At 49.2% G+C, this 26,755-nt stretch overlaps 3 protein-coding genes and 1 non-coding gene across 11 annotated transcripts; 2 read left to right on the top strand and 2 right to left on the bottom strand.

Annotated features, from left to right (window-relative positions):
* Positions 1-3,215: 3,215 nt before the first annotated feature.
* TRNAQ-CUG (transfer RNA glutamine (anticodon CUG)) lies at positions 3,216-3,288 on the bottom strand. The gene has a single exon. It is a non-coding gene; the product is annotated as a tRNA-Gln (tRNA).
* Positions 3,289-12,896: 9,608 nt separating this feature from the next.
* NICN1 (nicolin 1, tubulin polyglutamylase complex subunit) lies at positions 12,897-17,308 on the top strand. 5 transcript variants are annotated; one of them, XM_022573141.3, is made up of 6 exons: positions 12,897-13,103; positions 14,486-14,602; positions 14,852-14,965; positions 15,342-15,482; positions 15,798-15,902; positions 15,977-17,308. In XM_022573141.3, the coding sequence occupies exons 1-6, from the start codon at positions 12,972-12,974 to the stop codon at positions 16,016-16,018; spliced, it is 651 nt and encodes a 216-aa protein (XP_022428849.1). In that variant the 5' UTR covers positions 12,897-12,971; the 3' UTR covers positions 16,019-17,308. The 5 variants fall into 5 exon arrangements, with proteins under 5 accessions (XP_022428849.1, XP_022428851.1, XP_022428847.1 ...); XM_022573139.3 differs by having other exon boundaries at positions 12,898-13,103; positions 14,426-14,602; XM_022573142.2 differs by having other exon boundaries at positions 12,899-13,103; positions 14,426-14,602; positions 15,411-15,482.
* TCTA (T cell leukemia translocation altered) lies at positions 16,244-26,754 on the bottom strand. 4 transcript variants are annotated; one of them, XM_089919327.1, is made up of 4 exons: positions 26,325-26,754; positions 25,918-26,020; positions 24,402-24,481; positions 16,244-22,827 (listed from the first exon to the last, which is right to left on the bottom strand). In XM_089919327.1, the coding sequence occupies exons 1-3, from the start codon at positions 26,545-26,547 to the stop codon at positions 24,439-24,441; spliced, it is 369 nt and encodes a 122-aa protein (XP_089775453.1). In that variant the 5' UTR covers positions 26,548-26,754; the 3' UTR covers positions 16,244-22,827; positions 24,402-24,438. The 4 variants fall into 4 exon arrangements, with proteins under 4 accessions (XP_089775453.1, XP_089775452.1, XP_089775451.1 ...); XM_089919326.1 differs by lacking the exon at positions 16,244-22,827 and adding an exon at positions 23,163-23,369 and having other exon boundaries at positions 26,325-26,750; XM_089919325.1 differs by lacking the exon at positions 16,244-22,827 and having other exon boundaries at positions 23,163-24,481; positions 26,325-26,746.
* AMT (aminomethyltransferase) lies at positions 17,425-23,004 on the top strand. The gene is made up of 9 exons (XM_022573138.2): positions 17,425-17,904; positions 18,007-18,174; positions 18,695-18,775; positions 19,955-20,086; positions 20,490-20,568; positions 20,858-21,003; positions 21,088-21,268; positions 21,658-21,813; positions 21,916-23,004. The coding sequence occupies exons 1-9, from the start codon at positions 17,608-17,610 to the stop codon at positions 22,092-22,094; spliced, it is 1,419 nt and encodes a 472-aa protein (XP_022428846.1). The 5' UTR covers positions 17,425-17,607; the 3' UTR covers positions 22,095-23,004.
* Position 26,755: the final 1 nt, after the last annotated feature.

The raw sequence follows: 26,755 nt of genomic DNA, 5'->3' as shown, positions 1-26,755 counted from the left end.
GCCTCGCTGCATGGCCTGTGGGATCTCAGTTCCCTGACCAGGGATTAAACCCCGGCCATGGCAGTGAAAGTGTCGAATCCTAACTACTAGACCATCGGGAACTCCCCAGGAGGCTTTTAACAAAGGGCCTGGCTGAATCCTGGCAAGAGTATTTTGGATGTATTACTTGCTGTTTCGTTCAGAGTGCGTATCACTAGGAGACATATGTAAACTGATTTATTTGTCTTATCTCCTCCACTAGAATGAATCCTCTATGAGAGGGACTTCCCTGGTGGTCCAGTGGTTAAGACTCTGTGCTCCCAATGCAGGGGGCCTGGGTTCTAACCCTGGTCAGGGAACTAGATCCCACGTGCCACAGCAAAGACCTGGCACAGCCAAATAAATATTTTTTTTAAAAATGAGAGCAGAGACTTTTGTTCGCTGCTGTATGCCCAGGTGGAAAAAAGTGCTCAGTTAATATTTATTAAATTTAAAAAATCATGGAGTTCAGACCAGATTCTATATACAACATGGTGCCCTGCCAGAATTGAACCCCAGTATGGCTGCTCATCAGCTATATGGCCTTGGGCAAGTCACTCAAACTTTCCACTCATTTTCTTACCTGTAATATTAGAATAATTGAGATTTCTACCTTGAAGGCGAGTGGAATAAGGAAAGAACACAAGCATAAAGAGAACAGTGTCTGGCATATAGTAAATGCTAAATAAATGTTAGTGGTTATTATTATTGTTACTATTAATATTCTGCTCTGTTCATTCAACGTTGCTAGGAGCTTTCTCCACCTGGATCAGAAACTTGATTGTTATTGTAGACCCACTATGCCGTTAGACAAAGGTGCCATTCATTTAGTACAACTTTTCAAAAATATTTATTTATTTATTTTCGCTGTGCCAGGTCTTCGTTGCTGCATGCAGGCTCTTAGTTGCTGCATGCAGACTTCTCAGTTGCGGCATGCATGCAGGATCTAGTTCCCCCACCAGGGATCAAACTGTGGCCCACTGCACTGGGAGCGAAGAGTCTCACTCACTGAGCTACCAGGGAAGTCCCCATTTAGTACAATTTTATACATACTGACTCTTTCTGGATCACCAAACATTACAAACGAGCAACTTGTGTGTGTGTGTGTGTGTGTGTGTGTGCGAATGTCCAAGTGTAGTCTTGGAGGAGGTTGACTTTCATCAGGTTCTCAAAAGGTCTAAACCCAACAGAAGTTAAGAAGGACAGGGCAGGGCTTCCCTGATGGTTCAGTGGTTAAGAATCCACCTGCCAATGCAGGGGACACTGGGTTCAAGCCCTGGTCCAGGAAGATCCCACAGGCCGCGGAGCAACTAAGCCCAGGTGCCACAACTACTGAGCCCGTGCACTCTAGGGCCTGTGCTCCACAGCAAGAGAAGCCACCGCACTGAGAAGCCCGCACACTGCAACCAAGAGTAGCCCCCGCTCGCCGCAACTAGAGAAAGCCCACACACAGCAACGAAGACCCAATGCAGCCAAAAATAAATAAATAAATTAATTAATTAATTAAAAAAAAAGAAAAGGACTGGGCAGAGGGCTGGCCTGTAGGAGACTTTCAGGCAGCCATTTCCAGAGTTCCAGTGTAGACCATGCAAAAGGGAGCCTGCCACGGTCCAGTAGTTGTGGCATACGGTCTTAGTTGCTCTGTGGCATGTGGGATCTTCCCGGATCAGGGCTCGAACCCAGTGTTTCCTGCATTAGCAGGTGGATTCTTAACCACTGTGCCACCAGGTAAGTCTTATTATTGATGGAATTCTTAATATGATAGTTACCTTGGTAATACTAGGAGATAAGGTCTGGGAAAGATTTTTGGAAAAAAGAGGGTCCAAGACTCAGGTAAGGAATAACATTCCAGGCATCCAAGACTCAGGTAAGGAATAACATTCCAGGCATCCAGAGCCCACCTCCTGTCTTTGCCCCTCCACCAGCCTTGAGTCCTGGTGCCTGATTCTCATGGGTGCGTGACTCCCCATTCCCCAGCAGGTGGCGCTGCTGTCCTGACTATGACTGATGGTTGCCAGCCAGATGATGTGTTCTCAGAGGGCTGGGACCTGTCCTACGGAAGGGTGCCAAGGAGTGCAAAGCCATTCTATTCATTCACGAATTCAACAAACACTAATTGAATATAAAATATGTGCCGGGCACTGTTCTAGGTGTTGGGGATTTAGCCAGGAGCAAGACAAACCAAGCTCTGCTTGTACAGGGCTTACATTTTAGAGCAGTGCTGTCAAATATGGTAGCCCGTAGCCACACGCTGCTATTGAGCTCTTGAAATGTGTAGTCTGAATTGAGAAGTGTTGTAAGTGTAAAATACATGCCTGATGTCAAAGATCTAGTAAAAAAATAATGTTAACTATCTAACATTTTAAATATTGATTTTATATTGAAATGATCATATTTAGAGTATTTTGGGTTAAATAAAATATCTTATTAAAATAATTTAACCTGTTTTTGACTTTTTTTAACGTTACCAAGAATTTTAAAATTACATATTGGTGCCCACATTTGTGGCTTGCATTATATTTCTGTTGGACATTTCTGTTCTGGAGGGCGACCAGACATATAAACAAATGTGCAATATGATGTCAGGTGAGGAGATATCAGGACTGAGAAGTGACAGAAATAAGACAGTGAGCAAACAGGTGGAAATAAACCTGTGAGCCTGGGACAGTGTGGAGGCCAATGTGGCCAGAGCAGGGGAGAGAGGAGTGTAAGAGAAGAGTTATAAAAGGAGGGCCAGAGATGCAGTTTTTTGTTTTTGTTTTTTTTTTGCGGTACGCGGGCCTCTCACTGTTGTGGCCTCTCCCGTTGAGGAGCACAGGCTATGGACGCGCAGGCTCAGCGGCCATGGCTCACGGGCCCAGCCGCTCCACGGCATGTGGGATCTTCCCGGACCGGGGCACGAACCCGTGTCCCCTGCATCGGCAGGCAGACTCTCAACCACTGCGCCACCAGGGAAGCCCCAGAGATGCAGTTTTAAAAGATTTTTGCTTATTGCTATATAACCATTTTGGGAAGAAGTTTGTTTTTTTTTTTTTTTTTTGGCCACACCATGCACCATGTGGGATTATTTATTTAGTTATTCATTCATTTGGCTGAGTCAGGCCTTCACTACGGCACGCAGGGTCTTCATTGCAGCATGTGGACTTCTTAGTTGCGGCACGGGAGGTCTTTAGTTGCAGCATGCATGTGGGAGCTAGTTCCCTGACCAGAAATCGAACCCAGGCCCCCTACATTCAGAGTGTGGAGTCTTAACCACTGGACCACCAGGGAAGTCCCGAAGTTTTATGTTATTGATTAAATGTAAGAATATGCATTCTCTCATAGCCATGATCTGATAATTTGACTCCCAGAAATAAACTCTAGAACAGTGGATCTCAAAGTTTTTAGTCTCAAAACCACGTACACTTTTTTTTTTTTGTCTTTTATATTTTTAAAAAATTTTTCTTCAAACTTCTTCCCAAAATGGTTATATAGCAATAAGCAAAAATCTTTTAAAACTGCATCTCTGGGGCTTCCCTGGTGGCGCAGTGGTTGAGAGTCCGCCTGCCGATGCAGGGGACACGGGTTCGTGCCCCGGTCCGGGAAGATCCCACATGCCGCGGAGCGGCTGGGCCCGTGAGCCACGGCCGCTGAGCCTGCGCGTCCAGAGCCTATGCTCCGCAACGGGAGAGGCCACAACAGTGAGAGGCCCGTGTACCGCAAAAAAAAAAAAAAAATTTATCTTCAATAGTTGCTTGCCCCAACATCTTCCTGTCTGCGCTATACAATGAAAATACAAACTGAGAATAGAAAAAAATAATTAAAGCATTAAATCATACAAATTACAAATCTTTTCCAAAATATACTTCCATTAAATAAAATATGCATTTCAGTAAGAGATCTACAGTTAATGACCATGCATTCTGGGAAGCTTCACGATGTCTAGGCAGGGCCAACATTCATGGAAGGAGCTAAGAGAATTTGCATCCAGTCACAGTTTGTAGCAGGTTTCTGATTGCCAGTCTGTGAACTACAATGAACATATCATTAGCATCACCTGTGCAGGTAACTGACTTTGGGAAAAGGGGAAGAAGCAAGCTCTAGCCTCAACGTTGAGTTCATTACAACTTCTCGAGAATCTTATCAACAGCCTATACAGTACAGTTCCAAAAAAGTAAACATGTTAAGTTAAGCAGACGATGCTTTAGAACCCCAAACACATTTCCTTGTTGTGTTTATGTGGAACTCTCCATCTACAGTGGGTGGTTGTGAAGAGGTTCTTTCTCAGGACAACATGGTCACAGGACTCTGACGACCCAGCGTGACTGAGGGGAGCATGAGGACTGGGGAGGAGGCTCCCTGTTGGTTTCAGTTGGAGACAAACTTCTAATGCACAGTCCACAGCCCTGCAGTCTTCTCCTCCTGTCATCTGGCATATGCTTAATGTAGTCTTCAACTTTATTGCTGAAGTCTTCCTTGTCCTGCAAATGTTCTGTAGCTTCAATATTCAGTTGATCATCGAAATTCAAAAGATCAGTAAACAAAGAGTTTAACACCTAAACACTGTTTTTCAGTGGGACTTCCCTGGTGGTCCAGTGGTTAAGACTCCAAGCTTCCACTGCAGGGGGCACAGGTTCCATCCCTGGTTGGAAATTAAGATCATGAGTGCCTGTGGTGAGGCAAAAAAAAAAAAAATCCTTCAGTGTCCTTGTGGGAGCCCAGCAGGTGCCATCAGTCGAATGGTCTCTCAGTAAACTTCGATGTATTTTGCCTGTCTCTGTGGTGTTGGAGTGCCAGATCCTGGTCAAGCATTTCACTTTGGGAGGCACCATGTTGTACACATTGGGAACTTCAGTTTCATTCATTCATTCATTTATTTATTGATGCCACACCGGGTCTTGGCTGCTTCACGCAGAATCCTTTGGTTCCGGCATGTGGACTCTTAGTTGTGGCATGCACGTGGGATCTAGTTCCCCACCCAGGGATCGAACCTGGACCCCCTGCATTGGGAGCATGGAGTCTTAACCACTGGACCACCAGGGAAGTCCCCGAACTTCAGTTTCAAACTGAAGTTTTCCACCCTGGTAGTAACCCTCATCTGGAGTGATAGTTAGCTGAAACAGTGAAGCTTGTTTGGATCAGGAAAATACACTTTATATGTACAAGGTAAATTAGTGACAAGTTCTGCAATCTCTTTAACAAGCAGCCTGCTCTCACAGAAACCAGCTGAGTGGAGTCAGAGGCTGTGGCTCAAGCCCCGGACCCTCTGAGACCATCATTCCGCTTCAGTTTCTTGCCGGTGTCAGCATTACTGCTACCTTTATCCTGGGAGCCCTGAGACAGGCGATGCCGCCCAGTGCCCAACACCCGGCCAAGCGGGCCAGGAGCGGCAAGACGCACCCCCTTCACAGCCTCACTGGCTCCGGGTGGCAGGCCGTACACTCATAACTGAGGACTCAAGAGAGATTTTATGTGAGTTATATCTGTAGAGGTTTCTGTGTTGGAAAGTAAAACTGAGGAAAATTTAAACTATTTGCTTTTATTTTTTTTTTGGCCTCGCTGCCAGGCATGTGGGATCTTAGCTCCCCGACCAGGGATTGAACCTGGACCCCCTGCAGTGGAAGCTGGGAGTGTTAACCCCTGTACCACCAGGGATTTCCCTATTTGCTTATTTAAAATAAACAATGATATACTAGTAGACCTGCCCTATGAGGAATGCTAAAGGGAATCTTTCAGACTAAAATGAAAGAACACTAGATAGTAACTTGAGGCCATAATTTTTTTGTGGTACACGGGCCTCTCACTGTTGTGGCCTCTCCTGCTGCAGAGCACAGGCTCCGGACGCACAGGCTCAGCGGCCATGGCTCACGGGCCTAGCTGCTCCGCGGCATGTGGGATGTTCCCGGACTGGGGCATGAACCCGTGTTTCCTGCATCGGCAGGCGGACTCTCAACCACTGCGCCACCAGGGAAGCCCGGAGGCCATAATTTAAAATAAAGAATACTAGCAAAAGTAACTTTATAGGTAAATATAAAAACCAAGATCATGATACTTTTGGCTTGGTTTGTAATTTCTCTCTTTTTTCTACATGATTTAAAAGGCAAATGCATAAAACAATTATAAATCCATGTTAGTAGTCATAAAATGTATAAAGATATAATTTGTAACAATAACAGTATAAAGGGGGAGGAACAGAGAAGTATAGGAGCAGAGTGCTTGTAAACTCTTGAAACTAAGTTGGTTTATTCAAACTAGCTTGTCATAAATTTAAGATATCAATTGTAATCCCTAAGTAAGCCACTAAGAAAATAGTTTAAAAATATACAAAAAAGGAAAGTGATCACTACAAAAGATCAACTAAATTTTTTTTAAAAGGCAGAAATGGAATAAATAAGCGTTCCCTGAACCCAATTCCAACATGTGTGTGGAGGCTTCCCCACAGGGTGTCTGAGAATTTAACTCAATTCTGATACTATCTATCCAGAGATAGAATCAGATTCCATGGGTCAAGGGCTCAGTCCCACAAGACTGCCTTCCACTTCAGACACAGGTGAAGTTGTTACCTGTGCCTCTAACCAATTGGACACAAATTGAGTTTACCATGACCCCCTCCAACTAACAATGCTAATCTCAACTCCAGGTTGTCACCTGTACTTCTGACCCACTGGCTATATATCAGAGGTTCCCAAGACCTGCTCTTCAATTTCGATTAATTTGCTAGAACAGTTCACAGAACTCAGAAACATTTTACTTACTAGATTACTGGTTTATTATAAAACAATTATTAAAGGATACTAATCAACAGCCAGAAGAAGAGATTCAAAGAGCAAGGCATGGGAAAGGGGTGTGGAGCTTCCATGCCCTTTCCAGGTACATCACTCTCCCCATATCTCCACATGTTCACCAATGCAGAAGCTCTCTGAACCCTGTCCTTTTGGGGTTTTATGAAGGCTTCATTACATGGGCATGATTGATTAAATCATTGGCCTTTGGTGATTGATTTAACCTCCAGCCCCTCTCCCCTCCATGGAGATCTGGGGAGTGGGACTAAAAGTTCTACTGGGAATCAGCCCCCATCCTTGGGTGGGATCCAAAAGTCACTTCCCCTGAAGAGTTTTCAGGAATTGAGGACAGGACAAGAGACCAGATATTAAACCATTGCTCTTCTCTCTCAGAAAATTCCAAGGGTTTTAAGAGCTGTGAACCAGAAACTGTAGATGAAGACCAAATATATATGAGAAATATATATTTTGGTCATTCAGATGGCATATATATGTATATATATATTTTTTTTTTTTTTAATATTTATTTATTTATTTATTTATTGGTTGAGCTGTGTGGCTTGTGGAACCTTAGTTCCCTGGCCAGGGATTGAACCTGGGCCCTCAGCAGTGAAAGTGTGGAGTCTTAACCACTGGACTGCCAGGGAATTCCCCAAACTGGATTTTTTTTAAAAAAGGTCTATCTACGTATATCTATAAGAGACTCACGTTAGGTATAAGGGCACAAAGAGGTTGAAAGTAAGGGGTGGAAAAATATATTCCATTAAAATAGTAACCAAAAGAGAGTTGGGTGGCTATACTATTGTAAGACAAATTAGACCTAAATCAAAACAGTTTACAAGAGACAGAGAAGGAAAATATTGATAAAAGGTATAATATAATTAAAAAGGTACAATATAGCAAAAAGATATAACAGTTATGAACATACATACATCTTACAACAGAGCCCCAAAATATATGAAACAAAAATTGACAGAATGGACAGAAGAAATACACAGTTCTACAATAATAGTTGGAGACTTCAATACTCCATGTTCAATGATGGATAGAACCAGACAAGAGCAGTAAGGAAATGGAGGACTTGAGCAACACTGTAAACCAACTAAACCTAACAGAGATATACAGAACATTCCACCCAACAATAGCAGAATACACATTCTTCTCAAGTGAACATGGAACATTCTCCAGAGTAGGCCATATGTTAGGCCACAAGCAAGTCTCAATAAATTTAAAAAGATTGAGATCACACTGAGTATCTTTTCCTTTCTGGTCACAATGGAATGAAACTACACATGAATAAGATAAGGAAAACTGAAAACAAAAATCACAAATATGTGGAAATTTAACAACACACTGTGTGATGGTTAATTTTATGTGTCAACTTGAAATGACCATGGAGTATCTAGACATTTAGCCAAACATTATTCTGAGTGTGTGTCTGAGGGTGTTTCTGTGTCAGATTAACATTTGTTTATTTTTTCTTTTTCTTTCTTTTAGGTTTTGAGATTAATATTTGAATAGACTGAGTAAAGCAGATTACCCTCCCTAATATGGGTAGGCCTCATCCAATCAGTTGAAGTTCTGAATAGAACAAAAAAGCTGAGTAAAAGGAAACCCCTCCTGTCTGATTGCTTGAGCTGGAATATTGTTCTTTTTCCAGCCTTTGGGGTACGACCAAAACATCAAGTCTTTTAGGGTCTCTGAGACTGCCAGATTTTGGACTGGAATTTATACCATCAGCTGTCTTGGCTTTTATGCCCTCAGACTTGAACTAGAACTACACATTGGCTCTCCTGGGTTTCAAGTTTGCCAATGGCAGATCTTGGGAGTTCTCAGCCTCTATAATCACATGAGCAAACAGTTTATAAGTTTATAATCTCAATCTCTCAATTGATCTCTCTCTCTCCCCATATATATATGGAGTGGAGGTGGCTGTCCACCAGAGAGATATTGAAACCGTGCACCTCAGATTGGGACTCAGAACCCAAGTGCTGGGACTCAAACTCAGCCAAAACCCTGATTGGGACTCGAACCCATGCAGCCGGCCAAAACTCACAGTCTTCCAACTGAGATCACACACCTGGTTTCAGGATTTAATGAAGCTCAGGCTCTTGATGTCTCATTGCAGAAAGAATCCAGTGAGAGACAAAGTGATAGGTAAGAAGTGGATTTATTTAGAGAGAAACACACTCCACAGACAGACAGTGGGCCATCTCAGAAGGTGAGAGGAGCACCAGGGTATGGGTTATCAATTTTTACAGGGGTGGGTAATTTCATAGGCTAATGAGTGGGAGGACTATTCCAGCTATTTTGAGAAAGGGTGGGGATTTCCAGCAATTGGGCCACCACCCACTTTTTTAAAAAAAATTTTTAAATTTAATCTATCTATCTATTTATTTATTTATGGCTGCATTGGGTCTTCGTTGCTGCGCATGGGCTTTCTCTAGTTGCGAGGAGCGTGGGCTACTTTTAGTTGCGGTGCACGGGTTTCCCATTGTGGTGGTTTCTCTTGTTGAGGAGCACGGGCTCTAGGCACACGAGCTTCAGTAGCTGTGGCACGCAGGCTTCAGTAGTTGTAGCTCACGGGCTCTAGAGTGCAGGCTCAGTAGTCGCGGTGCTCAGGCTTAGTTGCTCTGCAGCATGTGGGATCTTCCCAGACCAGGGCTCGAACCCAGGTACCCTGCATTGGCAGGCGGATTCTTAACCACTGCGCCACCAGGGAAGCCCCACCACCCACTTTTTGATACTTATGGTCGGCCTTGGAACTGTCATGGCTCTGTGGGTGTGTCAGTTAGCTTACTGATGTGTTACAATGAGTTGTATACTGAGGCTCAAGGTCTAGTGGAAGTTGACTTATCTGCCATCTTGGACCCATTTGGTTCTAATCAGTTTATGTCATGTCCTCGGGCTATGTCATTCTTTCAAAGGTTGTGCCCCGCACCCTTCCCTCCTGTTTCAATATTGAGACTCATCTGCAATGAGGGGCCACATGGGTCTGTGTCTGCTCTCAGAGCTGAGGCCTGAAGACCAAAACCTGTCCGTATCCACCTGATTCTCAGGAGGGCTATAGTCCTCTGGGATTTAGGGAAACCTCTGCTCCAGTATGGGGGGGTGGATGCCTCCCTAAAAGGGAAACCCTCAGGAATCTGGAGGGACCCAGGCAATGAATCATTAGTCTGAGTCAAAATGGAGATAGCGGGCTTCCTGGTGGTACAGTGGTTAAGAATCCTCCTGCCCTTGAGAACACGGTGAGGGGGAAGTAAACTTGGACGAAGTGAGATAGTGGCATTGACATATATACACTACCAAATGTAAAATAAATAGCTAATGGGAAGCAGCCACATAGCACAGGGAAATCAGCTCGGTGCTTTGTGACCACCTAGAGGGGTGGGATAGGGAGGGTGGGAGGGAGATGCAAGAGGGAGGGGATATGGAGATATATGTATATGTATAGCTGATTCACTTTGCTATACATCAAAAACTAACACAACGTTGTAAAGCAATTATACTCCAATAAAGATGTCAGAAAAAAAAAAAGAATCTGTCTGCCAGTGGAGGAGACACAGGTTCGAGCCCTGGTCCAGGACGATCCCACATGCCGCGGAGCAACTAAGCCTGTGTGCCACAACTACTGAGCCTGCGCTCTAGAACCCATGAGCCACAACTACTGAGCCCGCGTGCCACAACTACTGAAGCCCGCGCGCCCAGAGCCTGTGCTCCGCAACAAGAGAAGCCACCGCAATGAGAAGCCCATGCACTGCAACGAAGAGTAGCCCCCGCTTGCCGCAACTAGAGAAAAGCCCGCACGCAGTAATGAAGACCCAATGCAGCCAAAAATAAATAAATTTATTAAAAAACAAAAAGCAAAAAACAAAATGGAGATAACAATGACCAGTCCAGAAGCCACAGGTTACAAATTATGATGAGACAGGGAAAGTTTTCTGTCACTGGAGGTCTCCAGGTCTGGGCTGGGAAGGCTTAGCTCCTCCAGGCTGTTCCTTGGGCTGGCTTGGAATCCTGGTTTTGTGTCTGTTTGATGTCCCATTATGAGAATCCTATGAGCTACACTGGGCCTGTGTCTCTGGAGCCCCTCACACGGAGAAGGCACAGGTCACCAAAGATGACTGGTGCCTGGAGGGTTCTGACCTATGAGGTAGGAGTCCAAAAGAGACTCTGTTTCCAGCTCTACTTCATATTGCTTTCTTGGCTTGGGAAATCACTGGCCCACATCTGGCCTCAGCTTTGTTATCCATAAAACAGGCTTAACTGACAATTTCTGAGGCATTGTTTCCACAAGTATCTGGAAGGATGATGATGATAATAAATATGATGTTTAATTTTTTTCTTTAAAAATCATGTTTATTGAGGAATAATTTATTTTGTTTTATTATTTTTTAATTTCTTTATTGAGGTGTGTATGTGTATATATATATATATATATTTTTTTTTTTACCAATTTTTATTTACTTATTTATTTTGCTCACTCTGTGCGGCCTGTGAGATCCTAATTCCCTGACCAGGGATTGAACCCATGCCCTCAGCAATGAAAGTACAGAGTCCTAACCACTGGACTGCCAGGGAATTCCCAATTGAGGTATAATTTAGATACAATAAAATGCACATATCTTAAGCATTGTTTAATGAATTTTGACAAATGTCTAGACAAATATAACTACCAGCCTATCACATCATAGAACCTTTCTGTCACCCCAAAATATTCCCCTGTACTTCTTCACAGTCACCCTTGGCTCCAGGGAAAACTGTTCTGATTTATATTACTCTATATTACTCTATATTAGTTTTGACTTTTCTAGAATTTCATGTAAGTGGAACCATACCATATGAACTCACTTGGGTCTGACTTCTTTTGCTTAACATAGTGCATTTGAAATCCAGTGTTGGTATTGTGTATGTCAGTTGTTCATTTGTTTGTTTGTTTTTTATTGTGGTAAAAGATACATGACATAAAATTTACCATTTACTCATTTTAAGTGTATATATCATTCATTGGCCTTAAGTACATTCATAGTGCTTTGTAATCATCACCACTATTTCCAGATTTTTTTTCATCCATCCTGAACTGAAACTCTGTACTTGTCAAACAATAACTCTCTACTTCCCCCTCCCCAGCTCCTGGCAACCTCTATTCAACTTTCTGTCTCAATGAATTTGCCTCTACTAGGTACCTCACATTAGAGGAATCATATAATATTTGTTCTTCTATGTCTGGCTTTTTTCACTAAGTGTAATATTTTCAATGTTTATCCTTGTTGAAGCATGTGCCAGAATTTCATTCCTTTTTAAGGCTGAATAATTTCATTTTGTGTAATTACACTTTGTTTACCCATTCATCTATTGATAGCCTGTGGATTCATTCATTTCTTTTTACTGTTGAGTAGTATTTCATTGTGTGGATACACCACAACTAGCTAATCTGTTCATTTGTTCATCTGTTGGACACCTAGATTATTTCCAAATTTTGGCTATTACGAATAAAGTCCTTGGATGGACATATGCTTTCATTTCTCTTGGGTAAATACTTAGGAGTACAATGGCTGGATCATGTTTTAAGTATAAATTTAGTTCTTAAAGAATGGCCAAACTGCTTTTCAAAGTGGCAGGAAATTATCAATGCATGAGCGTTCCACAGTTTTGTCAGTTTTTAATTTTAGTCTGTTTAGTGGGTGTGTGGGGTTCTAATTTGTATTTCCTTGATGAATAATAATGTTAAGCATCTTTTCATGGGTATATTGGCTATTTATCTTTTCTTGTGAGTTATCTCTTCAAATCCTTCGCGTACGTAAAAAAAGGGTTAATATCTATTTTTGCAACCAGTGTCGTCCAGACACTATGCTCATTCATGCTCATGGCTTTATGCGCTTTAACTGACGCCCGCCCTGCACACAGGAAGTAACCGACTGAGACTTCAGGGCACCTATAAGGCTCAGCACTAACTGGATCCAGAACGGCTAGGCCGTTTCTGGGCATGGTCCCTGGTGGCTCTCTAAGGCACGCTCGGTGATTGGCTGAAGGAGCACTTCCGCAGGCACTTCCGAATCCGGGCCCGCCCCGAGCATCGGTGATTGGCTGGGATGGCCGAGCGCGAGCCCTCTCGGGAGTTGTAGTTCTTGGGGCCCGGCTGGGGACGCCGGGAAAGACCATTGGTCTTACTTGGTCGCGGCCGCTGCCACCATGTCCCGCGTGTCGGTCCCTTGTCATGTGAAAGGTACCGTGGCCCTGCAGGTGGGCGACGTGCGGACCTCCCAAGGCCGGCCTGGCGTGCTGGTCATCGATGTCACCTTCCCCAGCGTCGCGCCCTTCGAGGTGAGCAAGCAAGTGGGCGCGACCGGGGCTCCTGGGCGGGGCTTATCTGGGAACTCGGGCGTGTCCCGGCCATTTAATCGTTTACTGAAAGCCTCTGCAGTACCTCGCCCAAACGAATCAGTTAAACATTTATTTCTTCCTTCAGTTAACACACAGTTACTAGAATGCAGCTTCCTCTTCTGTTCTCTTCAACGTCTCTCCCCAATGCCCAGAATGGCGCTGACACGGAAGTGCCGAGAAAGTAGGCTAGGTGCTGGAAGTACAGTTTTGAACCTAATAGAGGTGAGAGGTCGTTTTGTTCCTGGCCACTGACTGGGTATCATTAGACAATGAGTTACCCCCAAACCTGCCTCCTGCCCATTCCTACAGTCCCTGCTGGAGGTCAGGTTCAAATCATCCCTCATCAGGGTCTTCCCAGTGGCTCCAGTTTCCAGTCTCCAGTTGCCCTTCCACATCTGCTGGCAGGGTGACTGGACACTACAAACCTCAACACAGAGGACAAAGTCCACTTTCTAATGGCCTGGCATTCAGAGCCACTCTGTGTCTTTGCCCTACTTGCCTCTCGGCCCCAGGCATTTTGTCCTGTAGTGTGTGGTTCTCCCCCAAGCTGTTGCTTACTCTAAGCTGGGAGACTTCATTACAGGGCCCAACCCTGGAAATCTGATTCAGTAGGTCTGGGGTGGAGCCTGTACACTTATATTAAAAAAAAAAAAAAAAAATTCCCTTGAGTAATTCTGTTTTGTTGTATTTTTTTGTTGTTGCTGTTGTTTTTGGTTTTTTTGGCCTCACCACGGTGGGATCTTAGTTCCCCGACCAGGGATCGAACCCTGGGTCCTGGCAGTGAAAGCACCGAGTCCTAACCACTGGACCACCAGGGAATTCCCTCCTTGAGTAATTCTGAGGAGTATCCAGTGATGAGAACTGCTTTAGCTAGGCTGAACCACTCTCTGTTCCAGGGGTATGCCAGGTCCTGTCACCCCTTGGTGTTCCTTTGTTTATGCTACTTTACAGTTTCTACCTTTCATGGTCCACTTGATGAACTCATCTGTACATTTTCTGATTCATCTAGAGTTAGGGCTCTGACCACTCACAGCATCTTGGGCATGCAGCAAGATCCGAGGTTATGGTTTGTTTGCATGACGTGCTCATTTAGACTGTGAGTTCTAAGAAGGCAAAATCTCTTTGGGCCCCAGTGGATTCTTGTTGATATTGTTAGATTGGTAGAAGAGTACATTCCTAAGTGGAGGAAGAGATGGTGCTTTTGAACCCATCAGGCCCGGGGCCTAGGTGTGATTTGTTGTGGTGGGTTATGTGTGCCCTAGTTGCAGGAGATCATGTTTAAGAATTACTACACAGCCTTTCTGACCATCCGTGTTCGCCAGCACACCTCAACACACACTCCAGCCAAGTGGGTGACCTGCCTTCGGGACTACTGCCTGATGCCTGACCCACACAGTGAGGAGGGAGCTCAGGAGTATGTATCGCTGTTCAAGCACCAGGTCAGCTGGGACTCAGCATGGCCAGGGCAGCCCAGATGAGGGCTCACAAGAGGCCTGGGGATTGGGCCAGGATACCATGAGGGAAGAGGGGCGGGCAAGGTTGGCCTAAATTGTGGTTCTTGGGCAAGTGCCTTGGAGGAACTACTGTTTCCTTCTCAAAGGCCTGGGGAGGAAGCACCTTGGCTCATTGCTGGTTGGCTCCTGGGCAGTGAGCTGGGGCCTCGGTGGGTCCTTGTGTGTATGTGTCAGATGCTGTGTGACATGGGCAAAGTACTGGAACTACGCCTGATTCTGCGACAGCCATCACCACTGTGGTTGTCTTTCACGGTGGAGGAGCTGCAGATCTACCAACAGGGACCAAAGGTAAGTGACTAGCTCAGAGCTGTTTGCTGGCCCTTTCTCCAGGAGGCTCCTAGCTATGGCTGGGAGGCCTGGGGGTACAGGTGGGAGTGGATGGGTAAGGATGGGGAGACTCAGGAGTCCTTCATGGAAGTTAGCCAGGTGGGAATGCTGGAAGTTCATGATAAGAGGTGAGGCCACGTCCCCATATCCCCTGACCTTTGGGGCTACCTGCCTTTTTCAGATCTAGAACATTCAGGTACCCAGATATACTTCTGCTCCTTGTCTTCGTGGGGCTTCCTTCTGCATAGCAGAAGAGCTTAGGTAGTCTTCTGCCCCTGGGACCTAAACGGGATTTTCCCAGTTTCTGGGGCTCAGGGGCCCTTCTTTCTGCCTTCAGGACCTTGGGATCTGGTTCCAGGTCTCTCCTACTCTGCCTGCCTCAGGGCAGTATGCCTTTGCTTTGCAGAGCCCTTCCATGACCTTCCCGAAGTGGCTCTCGCACCCAGTGCCTTGTGAGCAGCCTGCTCCCCTTCTTGAGGTAAGCCCTTACCCTGGCTAAGAACCATGTGCGAACAGCTCTGGTGTCCAGCACAGGCCCAAGGGGACCCCTTTCTGCAAGAATCTGGGGCTGGACCCAGGGACCTTGGTTCACTCTGTGCACCTTCCTCCTGGGATTTGAGGCATCTCTGTGTGGGGCCGGGCCACCTACTCCACATCAGGCCCCATCCTCATGTTTCACAAGTCATCTGGGAATGTCAGCTGGAGGGCCCCATAGCCCAACTTGGCCTATCTGGAGTTATAAGGGCACTGCTGGGGAGAGACCCATGGCCACTGACCCCTCCTTCTGGAGCAGGGTCTCCCAGACCCCAGCAGGGTATCATCCGAGGTACAGCAGATGTGGGCGCTGACAGAGATGATCCGGGCCAGTCATACCTCCACAAGGATCGGCCGCTTTGATGTGAGTGATCGCTTCCCTCTGCTTGGCTCCCGTTGGCCTGAATGGGTCAGATCTGATGGTCTTTTGTGTTGCAGGTGGATGGCTGTTATGACCTGAACTTGCTCTCCTACACTTGAGCTGTGGCCCTTAGTCAAGACGTTGGCCTTCCGTGCCCATCCAGGCCCAGCTTGGGCCATCAGAGGCTGAAGTGCTGTCCCTGTGCATTCCGAGTGTTGCCTGCATGCGCATTCTGTCGGGACTACGTTCACAGAGTCAAGATTCTTGGGGGCTCACTGTGTTGCTTTAGCATGAACTCCTGGAGGGGATACACTCTGTCCTCACCTGACTGCAACCCAAACCTCCTCCTTCGCCCTCCCTAAAAACACTCCAGTTCTATTACTAAGAATCCCCCTGTGCCCTCTGTCTCCCCTGCCAACATGAGCATTCCTGTCTTCTGCCTGCTCCCTCACCCTGAGTGTAGTAGGCTGGGGTAACCTACTAGAACCTGCTCTGTCTAGCCTTGGAAGACTGCTATAACTTGGCAGTCGTAGTTTGGAAGCTTGAAGGAGAAACAGGAGCCGCGTTTTTCCTTCTGCGCCCCCTTATGGTCTTCTTTCCCTTTGTATTATGCCCACAAAAAGAAAATTCCTATCTAAACTCTTCTGCTGCTTGCCTAGGGAGCCACACAAAGCTGGGAATTTGGGCAGCCTGAGTCCCTTGGTCCCCGAGTTGGCTCCTGGATGTGTGTTTAAATGGGTCTGCCCCCATCCATCGGGTCTGGGCGGGTGCCCTGGGCAAGGCTGGGGCCTGAAAATGAGTCCTGGGACCTGTCTGCCATCTGACAGAGCCCAAAGCGCATCCTTGTCCCTCTTCCAGTTGCCCCCATCTAAGAGCCACGCTCAGTGTGATGAGAGATCAACCTCGGTGGTGGTGGTGGGGGCCAGGTGAGGGTTCTCATTGGTGTCTTTTAAGAGGCTGAGGTTTTCTACAACCCCAGGCCAGCAGCTGAATAAGACAGGCTGTTGCTCCTTATGAGAAAATCCTGCTTCTCTCTGTTTTTTCCTGGCTTTCTTCTGGGGGCTGTTATGAGGCAGTACTGCAACATGTGTTGGACCTGGAAAATTGGATGTTTGTGTGGCTCAACAGCTTTCTAGGGGAAGGGCAGCCACTTTTTGGTGGCCACCTTCTGATGTCACCTATCAGGGTTCTTGTAGGTGGTATCTGCCTGCAGGGTCATTTACTAAGCCCCATTCAGCTTTTGCTAAGAGGGTAATGATCAGTCTTGTGCTCAGGGAGTAGCAGCTCTCAGTGTGTATGTGAGTGAGGGGGGAGGTCCCTGGGATGGCAGGGACCCTGCTTCCTGCACAGCTCTGTCCCCAGCACAGGGCCTAGTGTGCAGCAAGATCAATAAATACTTGTGGAATGCATCACTGTTTTCGCTGCCTATGTTTGCCCAGCGAGAGAGCTGGAGACCCTCACATGAGGCCAGGTTACTGTGGCACTCTGCCTGCCCGGCTGACTCCACCCTCCTGTGCCCTCTCCACCCCTTACCCTCCCCCCATGCGACCTTACACTCCTATTGTCCTAAACTGGTGATTCAGGCCTTTCAGCCCTTTGCAGAACTTTGGCCCTTTGGAGGCAGGGCAGTCAGCAGGGGGAGGTCTAGCCCCCAGCTCTATTTCTGAGTGGCTTAACTGGCTCCAACCGCCCAATCTGCCCTGATCAGATGGAAGCGCCCGGGGCTATTTCCCTGCAGCTGGGAGTCAATGCACTGTGTGCTCTAAAGCTGCGTCTGCCCTTGGGGCTGCCCACTCCCTCTTCTGATCCCCTGGGCGGGGGAGAGACCTATCTAAGCAGGGCTTGGACTACATCTCCCAGCGTGCCTGTCAGAGTGGTGGCCTCTGTGCGTCGGCTGCACCCGTTGCCGGCCACAATGCAGCGGGCTGGGAGCATGATGTCCCATCTGGGCTCCTGTCTCCAGGCGCTCCCCTCGGCCCTGCGCCGTTCTCTCAGTAGTGCACAGGTGGGATAGAGGGTGCTGGGTTGTGGTGCCAGTCTTGGAGGGTGGGGGAGGAAGAGGGCTGGGGTCTGGGGCCTTGGTGGCACTGAGCCCGGCCGCCCGCAGGACGTGCTCCGCAGGACACCACTCTATGACTTCCACCTGGCCCATGGCGGGAAGATGGTGGCATTCGCAGGCTGGAATCTGCCTGTGCAGTACCGGGACAGCCACGTTGACTCACACCTGCATACACGCCGGCACTGCTCGCTCTTTGACGTATCCCACATGCTGCAGGTGAGCCAGGGGAGTGCGCTGATTGCCAGGCCAGGGCTTCCTCTCCGTCCACAATGGTGCAACCCTCAGCTTTCTTTGCTGGGAGCTGGATTCCAAGGGCAGCCCTCTCAGAAGAGTTGGAGGTCTCAAGGGTGTAATGTACTATGGCCCCCAGTAAACTGACTCAGAGGGTCTCTTGATCATCTCCTGTCTTATCTCTCTAGCCTGCTCCCACTTAGTGGAGTGCCTCAACGTCCTGGGTTTTCCAGGGCTGCCACTCATTGTCATCCACTGTCCTAGGTATTGGTTTGGAAAAGGGGGTATTTCAGGAAGGTGCTGGGCCCTTTCAAGTTCCCTAACCTCCCTGAGTGCATCTCTTCTGTATTGGCGGGTGTGGGGGAGTCAGAAAGTAGGGCTTCTGCCACTTGCAGAACCAAAAGACTAGTCAGGCACTTTGGCTGGATTGGAATGTGCTGTGGGTGGCAGGGAGGATGCCTCCTAGCCCCGTGGCTTTCCAGAGGCTTTTTGATCTCTTTCCCAGACCAAGATATTTGGCCATGACCGGGTGAAGCTGATGGAAAGTCTAGTGGTTGGAGATATTGCAGAGCTAAAGCCAAACCAGGTGGGCCTCTCTTTTATTTCTGCTCAATGAGTGTTCTTAGTCATAAGCCAGCAAACCAGTCTGAGTCCCTGCTTCGGGCCTGGGGGCACAGAGATGGATCAGACACAGTTTCTCAGGGCTTTCGTTCTTGGGGGACAGAGTCCCTGAGTCATGTCCAGACACCCAGACACCCAGCAGGGAGGGTCCTATCCCATCCCCACCACATCAAGCTGGAAGGCCAGAAACCCAGGTTCACGTCCTGTTCTGTGACCTTCCATTGCTGCTTAACCCCTTGCAATTTAAATTGTAGTCCTGGGAATTCCCTGGCGGTCCAGTGACTAGGATTAGGACTCTGTGCACTCACTGCCGAGGGCCTGGGTTCAATCCCTTGTTGGGGAACTAAGATCCCACAAGCTGTGCGGCCAAAGAAAAACGAAAGTGTAGTCTGTAAACCAGCAGTCTCATCGTCATATAGGAGCTTGTTAGGATACACTCTCAGGCCAGTTCTTCAGACCTGCTGAATCAGAACCTGCATTTTAACAAGATCCCCAGGTGATTCATGTGACCTCTTAACCTCAGGCTCTTATACTGTCCATCCAGTGGGGAGGCTGAGGCCAGCCAGCCTCAGTGTTATAGAGGGTTGTTGTGGAGCACATGGGATCATCAAGATAGACTTTGAAGCTGCTGCTGCTTCTTTTTTTTTTTTTGGCCATGCTGGATCTTAGTTCCCCAACCAGGGATTGAACCCTCACCCTCAGCAGTGAAAGTGCCGAGCCCTAACCACTGGACCACCAGGGAATTCCCATAGACTTTGAAGCTTCTGTCCTGGGGTTTGGGGCACAGACTGAGTTGTCCTAGGTCTGGGTGGGATGAAGCATCAAGTCCTAGGTATGGTGGGTTAAGTGTGAGAGGGGCTCTCTGTACTAAATGGGCAGGGGTGCAGAGGCCCCACCAGATCAGGGAGGTGTCCCCCAAGGTGGGGAAGAGGTGAAACCTTTCTCAGTGTATGAGGATCAAAAACCCTGGGCTTGTGCAGGGGCCTGGGCTGACCCAGCCTTGCTTCTTGCACTGCCACCCCTCAGCTCTATTCACGAGGGTTCATGAGTTTGTGGTGGCTGAGTGGGCCCAGGGGCGTGTTTGACTCACACTTGACCTTGGCCTCTTGGACCTGGAGGCAATGATGCTCCACTTTGATGCTAGGGAACACTGTCGCTGTTTACCAATGAGGCTGGTGGCATCTTAGATGACTTGATTGTGACCAACACCTCTGAGGGACACCTGTATGTGGTGTCCAATGCTGGATGCTGGGAAAAGGACCTGACCCTCATGAAGGTATAGCCCCTCTGTGTCCCAGGTACCCTGTCCTCCTTGTTCACAGAGCAGCATCCTTGTTTTCCAGGACAGACCTGGAATGGATAAGGAGCTCAGACAATGGCTCTTTGAAAGAACAGTGGGCCAGAGCGGGCCCTCCCTGGAGCATGCTAAGTTTCAGTGGTGGGGAAGTGGGGGAGATGGGGAGGTGAAGCTGATCCTGGCCCCTAAGTGAGGATCCTCTGGTGAGGATGGAAGGCTGGAGCCTGGTGTTAGAGCTGGCAGACCTGAGCTTGAGTCATCCCTACCACTTAGTAGTTATATGACCTTGTTAAGACGGGAACTAGCCTACTCTGCTGAGCTCTGCAGCACCAGGTGCTCAGTAAGGGGTCCCAGAGCAAATGTGGTATTTCTTTCCTTTCAGGACAAGGTTAGGGAGCTTCAGAACATGGGCAACGATGTGGGCCTGGAGGTGATGGATAATGCCTTGCTAGCCCTGCAAGGTAAGTGGGCCAGGCTGGGTTTGGAGCTGAACTTTGTCTTCCAGGTTTCCTCTACTGCTTGGCAGAGAGGCCGTGCCAGGGGAAGGTGAGGATGGTGCACCATAATTCTAAGTTTGGTATCATGCCCTCCTTCTACCTGCCACAAGGCTCCATGGGCTGTGGGCAAGAGCATCTTCTCCCACCTGCAGAGTGGGGCTTGCTCAGGGCTTGTTCTGGTCCCTAAGGGCTGTGATCCAGCTTTCTGGGGCACCAGGACCTGGACACTTGGTTATTGGCTCCCTGGGCCCAGGCCCCACTGCAGCTCAGGTGCTACAGGCTGGCGTGGCAGATGATCTGAGGAAACTGCCCTTCATGACCAGTGCTGTGATGGAGGTGTTTGGCGTGTCTGGCTGCCGTGTGACCCGCTGTGGCTACACAGGAGAGGATGGTGTGGAGGTTTGTCAAGAAGTGGGCACAGGGTAGTGCAGGGCATAGGACTCTGGGGCCAGCAGCCCATCTGCTCCCTGGTGTCCCTTGCAGATCTCGGTGCTGGCCGCGGAGGCAGTCCGCCTGGCAACAGCTCTGTTGGAAAACCCAGAGGTGAAGCTGGCAGGTCTGGCGGCCCGGGACAGCCTGCGCCTGGAGGCAGGCCTCTGCCTGTATGGGAATGACATTGATGAACACACCACACCTGTGGAAGGCAGCCTCAGTTGGACATTGGGTAAGCTGGGCTAGCACTCAGGGAGGGGATCCTGAAGGCTGGAGTGACCCTTGATGAGACCAGCCAACCCAGGACTGCTTCCAAGGTTGTGTAGCCTGGAGCAAGTGGCACAGTCTCCCTGAGCCTTCATTTCCTGAAGGTACCACAGTGGCTTTGCCCAGTAGATATTGAGGACCCTCAGCAAGCTGAGATGGGGAGCATGGCCTCCAAGGCCAGGGGTCAGTAGGTGGATGGCTGACCGCACTGCAGGGGAGGAATGGGGTCTAGGGGCAGCCTGAGTGAAGGGGCCTTGATGCTGGATAGATGTCACTTGGGTTCCTTGTCACTAGGACCTCCTGTGGTCAGGGGTCCTACGGACTCTGGCTTAAATCTGATGTGTCATGTTCCAGGGAAGCGCCGCCGAGCTGCTATGGACTTCCCAGGAGCCTCAGTCATTGTTCCCCAGCTGAAGGGCAAGGTGCAGCGGAGGCGTGTGGGGTTAATGTGTGAGGGGGCTCCTGTGCGGGCGCACAACCCCATCCTGAGTACGGAGGGTACTGTGCTTGGTAGGTTGACCAGGGAAGTTGGAGAGCCCTTGTCTCTTCCCTAGGAGGGTGGGGACCCTGGGCTGGCAGGGTGGTGTTGACACATGGCGTCTGCCTGGACAGGTGCTGTGACCAGTGGCTGCCCCTCACCCTGCCTAAAGAAGAATGTGGCGATGGGTTATGTGCCCTATGAGTACAGTCGGCCAGGTACCCTGCTGCTGGTAGAGGTGCGGCGAAAGCAGCAGATGGCCATGGTCAGCAAGATGCCCTTTGTGCCCACAAACTATTATACCCTTAAGTGAGGATGACTTGGAGCAGGGCCCTCTCCTCCAGGAGCCTTACCCTGGAGGGCACTGTACAAGGGGCTAGGGGTTTGTACAAGGGGTTTGTCAGGAAGCTGAGGCAGAACACACTTGGGGTGACTAGGTGGAGGCTGGTACTGGTTGTCTGGGTAACGGGGTCACACCACCTATTCCCACTTCATCCTGTGCCACTTGCAACTTCAAGACCCCATTTCTGAGTGATGGACCAGCCCACGGTCCCATTGACCCCACTCTTGCCTGCTGGAGAAGCATCAGTTCTGGCACCTCGCCCTTCCACTCTGCCAGGTGCTGCCTGTGGAGCAAAGACTCACCTTTAGGGGGAGGAGAAAGCCTGCCCAACCTACCTCACCACGGTTTCTCACACTGCAAAGGGTCACTACCTTGGGCAGTGCCGGCTACCTCCTCTGGTTCACTTTCCATGAATTCAAACTGTTGCCTCTTCCTGGGCAGGGATGATTCCTGACTCACAGAGGGTTGGCCTAGTAGGGCTGTGGTGCCCGTGTGTAAACTTGGGGATGGCTGAGGGGGGCATGGACTCATTCTTTCACATTCTCCAGTTGGCCCAGCCTGCTGCCCAGCAGCCAGCCATGCCAGGCTCACCACCTGTTCTGAGCCCCAGGGCTGTTGTAGGGCAGGCTGGGCCTCCTCCCAGACTTGCCTTATCCTGGGCTGACCTTCGTCCCTGGGACTTATTACTGGACTCCGCTGACTCCTAAAGAAAATAAAACATTAAATGAGCTTCCTTCCTTCTTGCTTGCTAGAGTTCTAGCTTCATTGTTCTCTGTCCACAGGGTTCCTAGGATGCCAGTCCAATGCCTGCCTTCCTGGCCCAGACTCAGAGTGGGTTCCCCTTGAGAGGGGCAGGTCTATAAAAACTAAAGGGGAGAGTGCCCCTACTGGGCACCACCACTGCTCCCCCAGGGAGATGGCATCACCTCTCCACCTCTGCAAGTTGTATTCTGGGTGCTCAGGGGCAACAGCCCCCAGGGTGTTCCCTCTCCAGTTTCCCGTGCGTGCACACTGTCCTGTCAATAACCACACAGCTGATGCACTTCCATGTTTAATAAGCCACATCCTCAGTTGAGCCTGGGGTGAAATATGGGACCAATTCTGAGTGTGGTGTTTGTTGTCAATGGGTAGGCCTGGGGCTTCAGAACCATCATCCCACCAGCCAGAAGATACTCCGGAGTACTCGTGCATGAGCTCAGCATAGTCCTACTCCAGTGCACTCTGCAAAGACAGCCTAGGCAAAGGCTGCCAGATGGAAATGTGACATTTAACAGAGAGGAAGGAAGCAGTGGGACACTGAGGTAGCTGCTGGCCCAGCAGAAGCAGGCAGAAGTATGTCCATCAGGGAAGCAGGCAGGTCTAGGGCCACACTGCTTTCAGGAACTGGTGTTTGCCACTTATACCTTTATAAGTTTCCTTGGCTCACTGTGGAAGTGGCAGGCCTGCCTAGCCTGTGGGCTCTTAGAACAAAGCTCCTCTGGTTCCAGGTCAAGATGGGAAGTGGTGAGGCTGCAGGGCACGATGGGGCCGCTTTGCACTAAACAGCTCAGTATGTCCCTTTGAGGGGCAGGGTACAGATCCACACCCCCACAGGCACTTAAGCAGTGGAGATGGGAGGTCACCCCTGGGACTCAGCCGCTTTTAGTTACCCAGCTTCCTTCTGGGAGGGGTTAAGAGGAATATGAGTACAATGAAAAGACAACTTATATAGCCTGACTCACACCTGGAGAGCTCAGGATGAGCCAAAGGAGGTGGGTGTTTGGTGTCCACTGTCTTACACTTGAATGGCCAGCTAAGTAACCATAAAATATAAGGCTGTGTCCAGGCTAGGATTCCCTGGGTCCCTGCCAACAAAGCAAAACCAAATGAAGGAAACCCCAGGCTTAGGGGAAAACAGACCTGCCTTACAAATCTCAGAGCTGGTCAACCTCAGGCTTCCTCCCAGGGACAAATCTCTACAGGGTCACATCCCAGGGGGATGGGAAGAGGAACAGGAAAAAGCCAAGACAGAAAATGGACTGTTGCCCTCCCCAACCCAGAGGCTTCTGAGCTGACCCCTGAAAGGATAAGCATGCCTTCTCTCCTTAAGCCACCCAGATCAGGGTACAGGCAAACTCTTTACTGGCCCAATGCCTGGGGCTGCTGGAGGCAAGACCAAGGGCAGTGGAGGCCCAGCCCTGCAAGCACTGGCATACTCCCTGGCCCCAACCTCTACCCCCGCTGCAGTCGTCCCTGGGGTCTGGGCAGCAGCAGAACCCAGTATGGGAGCCAGCAGACCTGGTGATGTTCCTGGAGACCCCTCTGCTGCCTTCCCTTATTCTCTGTGGGTTTTAAGAGGTTCATTTGCTGCTGTTTCCCTGAAAGTGATAGAAGAGAAGAGGGGTTATTCCGCGGACAGCATAACAGTCCCCTTGTGGGGGCTGAGCTGGGCTCAGTAAGGCCACACTATAACCTAGACCTCTCTGCTGAGCTTCCACAGCCCTCACTGGGTCCACCACTTTCCCCTGCAGACTTATTCTTCCTCCTGCTTCTCCACTTTGTGAATGGTGCTCCCATCCTTCGCCAGTTGCCAAGGACAGAAACCTGTGCAGTGGCAGGCCTCCTAATTGGCTTCTTGCCCTCTCTATTGGACACCTTTACCTATTTGCCATGAAGCAGGCAGTTATAAAAGCAAATTCGGTCAGGCCATGGCTTTGCTGAGTCCAATAGCTCCTTGAGACTTGGGATAGGGTATTCCAGGTCCCTTCATGCCTTTATGTTTGACCTCCAGCGTCACAGCCTTGTCTATCCTTCCAATATGTCACCCTTGTTCTTGCCTCTAGGCCTTGTTCTGTCCATTCTCTTTGCTTGGTACACCCTAGCCTTTGCCCTCAGCTAAGGTGTCTGACTTGGAAGATACCAGCTCTGATGACCCTTGCCTCTGCACTGCTGCCCTCCCCTTTTATTTATTAAAAAATTTTTTTAATATCTTTATTGGAGTATAATTGCTTTACAATGTTGTGTTAGTTTCTGCTGTACAACAAAGTGAATCAGCTATATATATACTTATATCCCCATATCCCCTCCCTCTTGAGCCTCCCTCCCACCCTCCTTGTCCCACCCCTCTAGGTCATCACAAAGCACTGAGCTCATCTCCCTGTGCTATGCAGCAGCTTCCCGCTAGCCATCCATTTTACATCTGGTAGTGTATATATGTCAATGCTACTCTCTCACTTCGTCCCTGCTTCCCCTTCCCCGCCGTGTCCTCAAGTCCGTTCTCTACATCTGCGCCTTATTCCTGCCCTGCCACTAGGTTCTGCCCTCCCCTTTTAAATCTCTGGTTCCACCTGTGAGCAGGGCCTGGGTTGTTCTTGTTCTCTGGACCTAGTGTGGCCCCTGCCATGTGGTAGGAGCTCAGAGATCAACTGAATGAACGCTCTGATTAGTGAGTTCATGTTTTACAGATTAGAAGGCTGATCTGATGAGTTCAGTCAGTGCACTAAGGACAGAGGCTCCTGCCTTTCCAACTGAGGGGCTTACAGTGCAGTGGAATCTCTACATCTCTTACAGTGGAGTTGCCACTACATCTCTGAAGTTGTGACAATAATGCCACCCACCGCACAGGTTACTGAACAGCATACAGATGGGCTGTTCAGACATCGATGTCACTTGAAGCCTGAGCTCTAGTGCAGACCCTGGGGTTTGCTGCAAAGCTGGTGGCCTCCTACCCTGAGAACTCCCTTCCCCTGTCCTCAGCTCAGGAGTGGCCTCTGCCTGCTAAGCATGGGGTAGACATAGGAGTAGATTTACTCACCAGGAAGGGAAATGCGTGGAGCCATCAGGTGTGGATCCGTTCTGGCCGCCCAGACCTGGGGGCAGGAACACATCCAGAGCTGCAGCAAGCTGGGGGTGGGTATCTGAGCAGGCATCAGCCCAGGTCAGGTTAGAGGCCAGTGGTATTGTTTGATGGAGAGTGTAGTGGAGGCCCTAAGGGACTAGTGGTATTGTCTGACGGGGGTTGAAAGGAATTTATATGTGACGGGTGGACTGGTGGGGTTTCTGGCGTGAAATGGTATGTTGACATGGGTCAGGGTACAGCGTTAAGTTGTGATGAGGTTCTCAGGGGACCCACTGGTAGTCTGGGGGGGTTCTGGGGAGCCCAAAGGTACAGTCGGTGGGGGAGGGGGTGGCCGGCCCACGGAAGTTGGTGGATCGTCTCACCTGGCCGGTGATACAGCCCGGTCACCGTACTCCCGTAGAACCCCCACGCCAGCTGGATGCTCAGGAGACTTAACACCAACCAAAGCAGCAGCAGCTTGAAGAAGGTCACGCGCGTGTCCTGCGCCTCCCACTCCAGCAGGAACTCGCTGCCGAGGGCGCCCAGAGCGCCCAGCACCGTGGCCGGCAGAGCCTGCAAGGACTGCCCAGACCAAGGCTCCGCCATGACTGGCCGGCGTCCCAGCCAGGGGACTGTCACCGTAGCCCCCACTGCGCAGGCGTCTGGTCTTCCGGAGCCAGGCCCGCTAGTGCGCACGCGTAAACCCACGGAAGGCGCGTCTACCCCGCTTGCGCGAAGAGTTGGCAGTTTGGGGAGGAGTGTTAAAACCGCGCACGCGCACCTAGCCCCACCCTGCTTAAAGGATGAGTGACTC

Source organism: Delphinapterus leucas, chromosome 10 (assembly GCF_059928025.1).
Source record: "Delphinapterus leucas isolate spDelLeu-1000000601 "Yukka" chromosome 10, BTC_Dleu_Yukka2, whole genome shotgun sequence".
NCBI lineage: Eukaryota > Metazoa > Chordata > Mammalia > Artiodactyla > Monodontidae > Delphinapterus > Delphinapterus leucas.
Note: the sequence above shows the minus strand (reverse complement) of the source record. Positions and strands in the feature narration are given on the sequence as shown.

Excerpts from the sequence above, each read along its gene's own strand:
- NICN1 (XM_022573139.3), top strand. The coding sequence starts at position 12,972 with ATGTCCCGCGTGTCGGTCCCTTGTCATGTGAAAGGTACCGTGGCCCTG. Across the intron at positions 13,104-14,425 it reads CCAGCGTCGCGCCCTTCGAG|TTGCAGGAGATCATGTTTAA; the intron begins GTGAGCAAGCAA and ends TGTGTGCCCTAG. Across the intron at positions 14,603-14,851 it reads TATCGCTGTTCAAGCACCAG|ATGCTGTGTGACATGGGCAA; the intron begins GTCAGCTGGGAC and ends TGTATGTGTCAG.
- AMT (XM_022573138.2), top strand. The coding sequence starts at position 17,608 with ATGGAAGCGCCCGGGGCTATTTCCCTGCAGCTGGGAGTCAATGCACTG. Across the intron at positions 18,175-18,694 it reads ACGTATCCCACATGCTGCAG|ACCAAGATATTTGGCCATGA; the intron begins GTGAGCCAGGGG and ends TCTCTTTCCCAG. Across the intron at positions 18,776-19,954 it reads CAGAGCTAAAGCCAAACCAG|GGAACACTGTCGCTGTTTAC; the intron begins GTGGGCCTCTCT and ends CTTTGATGCTAG.
- TCTA (XM_089919327.1), bottom strand. The coding sequence starts at position 26,547 with ATGGCGGAGCCTTGGTCTGGGCAGTCCTTGCAGGCTCTGCCGGCCACG. Across the intron at positions 26,021-26,324 it reads CGGGCTGTATCACCGGCCAG|ATACCCACCCCCAGCTTGCT; the intron begins GTGAGACGATCC and ends ATGCCTGCTCAG. Across the intron at positions 24,482-25,917 it reads TCCACGCATTTCCCTTCCTG|GGAAACAGCAGCAAATGAAC; the intron begins GTGAGTAAATCT and ends TATCACTTTCAG.